This window comes from Hordeum vulgare, chromosome 4H, assembly GCF_904849725.1.
Source record: "Hordeum vulgare subsp. vulgare chromosome 4H, MorexV3_pseudomolecules_assembly, whole genome shotgun sequence".
In the NCBI taxonomy this organism is placed as follows: domain Eukaryota; kingdom Viridiplantae; phylum Streptophyta; class Magnoliopsida; order Poales; family Poaceae; genus Hordeum; species Hordeum vulgare.
In genome coordinates this window covers 15079856-15085495 of record NC_058521.1, presented here as the reverse complement: position 1 = coordinate 15085495, position 5640 = coordinate 15079856, and the positions used below count along the sequence as shown (strand labels likewise).

At 51.9% G+C, this 5640-nt stretch overlaps 1 protein-coding gene across 1 annotated transcript; it reads left to right on the top strand.

Annotated features, from left to right (window-relative positions):
• Positions 1-1952: 1952 nt before the first annotated feature.
• LOC123451043 lies at positions 1953-3325 on the top strand. The gene is made up of 2 exons (XM_045128059.1): positions 1953-2575; positions 2794-3325. The coding sequence occupies exons 1-2, from the start codon at positions 2461-2463 to the stop codon at positions 3042-3044; spliced, it is 366 nt and encodes a 121-aa protein (XP_044983994.1). The 5' UTR covers positions 1953-2460; the 3' UTR covers positions 3045-3325.
• Positions 3326-5640: the final 2315 nt, after the last annotated feature.

The window sequence follows — 5640 nt, the reverse complement described above, 5'->3', positions numbered from 1 at the left end:
CTGAGGTGAATTGGATTGCAGGGCTGTCGCGTTCTAGCTTGCCGTAGGTCGTTGAACCGGGCGCCACAACGGCGAACCAAAACTGTGGAGGGCGTGAGAGGTTCGCGTCACAAGTCAGTGTGACTTTCAAGCTTCAACTGTTTGCTTTAACGGAAAGGAACGGAAGCGCGCGCGTCCTGTCTGTAAACATGTTACCTTCGGATTAGTTGTTTGGTTCGTCCTCAACTCAAATCAGAGTGATTAAACGGGACAAGAAAGACATGACGAGTTAGGCCCTGTTTGTTTCAAAAGTCCCGGAACTTTTCTTAGTCCCAACTTAAAAGTCTCTAATCCCTATCTGTTTGTTTTCAGAGACTAAACAGGGACTAGACGTCAATAAATGACATGTAAAAAGACCATGTTACCCCTCACCATATTATTAAATAACACTTGTTCATAAGCAAATATTACAAAAGCAAGGAGAAGCTGCTGGTAGGAGCCCAAATCGGGGAAGTCTTCCACGTTGCTATTCAGATAAAAAAAACCGAATCCCCTTCTCAGATTGCCGCCGGCGGAGGAGCCCTGAGATGCCGGTTGATGCGAGCGGAACGGAGAGGGAAGCTGCGTCTCGTCGTCTTCATCCATGGCGGCGGCGGTCGAGGGCACTGGCTGCGGCGGCCGAGAGGACTGGCAGCGGCGGCCGAGCGCACTGGCAGTGGCAGGGGAAGGGACGAGGGCACTGGCGGCGGCGGCGGCGGCCGAGGGAACTGGCGGCGGCGGCGGCTGTTGGGAGATGCGAGCGCGAGCGGCTGGTGGGAGACGCGAGCGGCTCGAGGGAGACGAGCGAGCGGATAAGCTAGACACGCGATGCGATGCGGGGCAGGGTAGGAAAAAGTCCCTCCCACAGGTACTTCTTCAAATAGTCCCAAACACCCCACTTTAGTCCCTAAAAGTCCCTCCTGTTTGTTTCACATGGGACTTTTTGGGACTTTTTTTAGTCCCTACACCAGAATCCGACCCTTCTTCAGCTTTTCCCAGAATCTTTGCTCCCCATTTATTTTACAATCCTAGCTAAAATTCTCGGGGAATTCTCGGGGAAGCTGGGGAGGCTTCAAGATTCTCGGGGAAGCTGGGGAGGGATCAGATTCTGGGGAAATCCCCAAAATCTGGCAAAAGAACTGGGCCTAAGATAGTAGTATGAGACAGACGCGGCAGTATGGAGTTACTAGCAAGTAACAGTAGCTGCGTCTGCTGATCCTGCACGAAAAGTTAAAAATTCTTGGTATTTTAACTAATCTTTTATTTTAAAGTGCAAAAAAGTTACTCTTTCAGCAAAACTAGGATAAAGTTGAGCCAAAAGGTTTCGATTCAAATAAATTCATGAAGAAGTGATATCTCTTTTGGATCCGCCCCAACGTCAAGAAATTGGTTAATTCCTCATTCCGATTTTCTTTTACGACAAACGAAGTTTTTACGACAAACAACACTACATTTTGCATTAGTAGGCTTATTTATTTATTCCACTGTTTTTAAAGGATTGTTTCTCTCTTTGTTTCACCTGGCAAACAGGCGACTTGTCTGGCACACATTAATATTTTTTCAAAAATTAGGAGTGCAAAATGTCATCTACAAAACCATGCATGCAGATTCGAATGTATTTTACCGCCGCTAAAAGTTTTGAAAAATAATCCCGTGATCTGCCATTCTAGTTACACAAAAAACAAGCAACATGGGTTAAGATGCAAACAAAAATCTGAAACACGTCCAACCTTCTTATTTTTTCACAAGGTAGTACCATCGATACTTTGCACTATGAAGATATTATCGACGTAGCATCATAGAAAGTTTCATTGATTAGCTTGTAGACTTTCTTTTTTGTCAAACACTATGTGATGGTAACATAATATGTTACCATCATCCTTCCTTTCCCCGTTTAATACTATGGCATATGTCATGTCTCTAATACCCCTGATTGGCACTACATAAGGGTGTATGTGCGTTACTCCCGCTATGACTAACCAAAATAGACCCCCACTAACCACCAACAAGGTAACCTCCAACATAAAAGGTGACATTTCTACTAATTTCTCTTTGATGGGTTGTGTGAAAGAAAGTGGGGAGGCACACGAGAAAGGTTCTGCTGCGGTCCAACACGGCACGGGCGCCCACCGTGAGCGAGTGAGGCGCCGGCGCATCTCGCCCGGTGGTTGTTCACTTGTTGTTCAGGCCGAATCTCAGCCGGTTATGACGGCGGCGCCGCCGCCGGCGCCGCAACGGTGGACCTCTTCTCTTCTCTTCTCTTCACCCGGCGCCAGCTTTTTTCGTTCCTTTTCCTATCCCTGACCCGCTCTTGCAAGTGGGGATGCCGTTGCCGTGGTCCCGTCCGACTCATCGGCCTACACATGCGCCGATCCTGCCCGTTGGGCGGCAAGCCGGCAACCGGTAGTGGAGGAGGGAGGACAAGTCAAAGGCCAGCTGAAGATGCGCCCTTTTTCGCTTCTACGAATGATGAGCAAACGCACCAGGCGCACGGGCACGGCCGGCCGGCGCACGCGCGCGACGTCGCCGTCGCACGGGCTGGGCGGCGCTGTGGCCGGTCCGTCCTAGACCCCCCGACCAGCTGCTCTCTGTGCGCCATTTGTTTACATTATAGTTGTTGTTAGTACCTACTACCTCAAGATATCATCGTTCACCAAAGGCCATGGCCATGCATGCGACCAGTGCTCCTCTCCTGTACTCTCTTTTTCTAGTTTTTTTATCCCAAAGCCTCGGCCTAACTTCCGCAACCAACTGATCGATCCACGCATGATGCAGTCCAGGCGTCTCCTACGTGCTTAGGGCTCGTGGCTGTGGGCTGTGGTGTGGTGCAGTGGGAAAAATCAGTGACGGGAACACGTGAACAACCAGGGCCGAAAGAAAAGAAACGGGAGACGAAAGGCGAGTGCAGCCGGGCCGGTTCCGCGTCAGCACGTACCTGCCTGCCTGCCTGCCTGCCTAACAGCTCAGCCGCCGACGAGAGACCTGACCCAAGCTCGACGGCCCGACGATATTCATTCCAGGCGTAACCAACCAACGAACTGGGGATGTCACGAGGAATCGGCGCCGTTATCATCGAGGCTGGCGACGAAGCTTCAACGTTGACGACACAAGGCGTTGGTCACATTTGGAGGTCGGGGTCGAGCCAGCTGCTGCGACTCAATTCGGTCTTCGGGTGAGTGGATGCCGGTTGTTCGGCAACTCAATGCAGAGGCCCTGCCGCTTCACTGAAAAATGCTAGATTTTCGTCACGAAATGAAACTAAAAAGCATGTACAGTCAGAACTTATAAATCTGATCCCTCAAACGTCCATGGACATGTCCGGTCAATGACACGTGTCCTTTATTTGTCCGTCTGTAAAGGTAATTTTTTTTTCCGTATCTCCAATCACTTACACGTAATTCATGAAAAAAAATGATTATATGGAATGGGATCGCATTCTATGTGACAAACGGACCAGACGTGTCCGGGCACGTCTGCGAACCCTCGTATCCTCTTCATATTTGATACGGATATGACGGTTTACGCGCAACCCGAACATATCGAACGATACGAAAGGTCCGGATGAATCACTTCCTTTTCTTTCTTTTATCCAAACACTGACAGGACGCGTCTACGAATGTACGAAGGAGATGATCTAACAACTCGTCACTTAATTACGGTCCGTTCCTCCATTTTCCGATCTCATAACGTGCTACAGTAGATCGCCGTACATTTCTCTCGGGACAGATCCATTCCCGATCTCATATGCGCAGTGCGGACCGAGGGCCACATCTCGAGATCCCAACAGCAAAAGAAAAGAAAAAACGCCACATGCATGTGGTCCGTGCCGTCCGATTCACCGCGGGTCGGGTCAGGTCAGGTGTGCAAACAGAGTAGCAGTACGTGCTCACCGTAGCATGACAGGAATCGACTGCACACTGTTTACGATAATCGGTGCCACCACTGCTGACTGCTCGCTCGCACCACCACCAGCGCTAGCGCCAGCAACAATCTGAGCCCAGACCGGCACAGACGGAGTACAGTAGTAGCAGCTATTCAAATGTGTTGATTGATTCCCTGATCTTTCTCTTGGGATGCTTAAAGTAAGCAAGCGCGATCAGCTTGGGTAGGGTGCTTGGGATGAAAACTACTCCTACTAGTGGTAGCAGTAGTTTAAGCGAGCCTGCCCTGCCCTTTGGAAAGCGGATCGCTCGTCCAGACGTCCGTGTCTACTATACATTGCATGGGGTCGCCGCTACGCTCCGCTCCGCCGGGGACTACTCACTGTGTCCAGTGGCAATGGCACGACGGCAGGTGGTCACGCTTGCGGATGTCTCGGTCGGAGCACGCCGCACTTTTCCTGCATCTGATCCTGGCACCACTGCCGCGGTAGCAGGATTTTGCCTTGCCTGTGATCCCCGATCCGTTTTCGCGTCGATCGATCGAAACCCGCGTCGGATGATCGTGTTAACCGGCCGGCGTTCACGGGTTACGGGTCACGTGAACCAAGGAATGAAACCCGCGTCTTCAGCCGACTTGGCTCGGCGAAAACATATCTATGGGACAGCAAAAACATCTTCCCAGGCACACCGACTGGGCAACAGACCACCACTACTACCAGCAATCAAGTCCTTGTGAACCCCGGAATTTCTCAAGTGTCTCACTGGTGCATCCTTTTCAAGCACACATGCTCTCCGGTCCAAGACGGCGAGAAATTCCCGTCGGGTCATTTTCGAGGAAACGGGGTCGGAACGGTGGCGTTGAGGGGCTCGTATATATCGGACGGGCCAATAATTTCTGTCCGACGGCGACAGGGTCGGTCCGGTCGGTTCGCCTATCCATGTCTCTCCACGGCCTGCTTCCCTTTTTTTTTTCCAGCACAAATCATGCATGCGCGTTAAGATATAGGAGTACCACTTTTAAGTCCCAAGGAGGTCGAGATGCCCTATTCCGTTGGTTGTTCTGAGTTTTATTTTTTATTTTTTGCGGAATTTCTGCTCTCATGTTCTATCTTCTCTTGAGTCTTCCTCGTGCTTCTGTGCTACTCCCTCCGTAAGGTAATATAAAAACGTTTAGTTTATTAAAACAGTGATCTAAACATTTTTATATTAGTTTATGGAGGGGTAGTATTTAGCACATGATTCCGCGAGAGAACCAGAGAAGGATGGCGTAGAATGGCAAGTGGCGTGGCGTCTTGTCCGGTCGGAGTCGGTGTTGGTTGCGCACACAGTCATCATAGCCAGCACCGCACCGCACCGCCCCGCCCTCGATCGTCCGTCGAGTCCCGTCACCTTTACTTTACTTTGCTTTCCCGGCCGAGCCCCGCGACCCGGAACTCCGATAGAAAGAACGTATTCGCAGGTGAGCCACGTACAGCGTGCACGCACCGTCAGCTCCGTACTCATACACGTACTTACGTCGTCGGCGCCGCCTGCTGCCGATGACGAAGGAGACGGGTCACGAGCGGTGGCCGGCGGAGACGGAGCGGACGGGCCCGGCCGGCTGGCGCGGGAAGCCAGCGAGCGCCGGCGGTGGGTCAGGTGCCACGGGGAGCAGGGAGGACTGCTGCATGTGCCCGGCAGGCAGGCAGGCAGCAGGCACCGGCCGCGGCGGCGCCGGGGCGGCTCGCAGCCCCGCACGTAG

What these genes read in the sequence shown, in the direction of transcription:
- LOC123451043 (XM_045128059.1), top strand. Translation starts at nt 2,461, where the DNA reads ATGCGCCCTTTTTCGCTTCTACGAATGATGAGCAAACGCACCAGGCGC. An exon ending in GCTGGGCGGCGCTGTGGCCG is followed by an intron (nt 2,576 to 2,793) that starts GTCCGTCCTAGA and finishes CGCATGATGCAG; the next exon opens with TCCAGGCGTCTCCTACGTGC.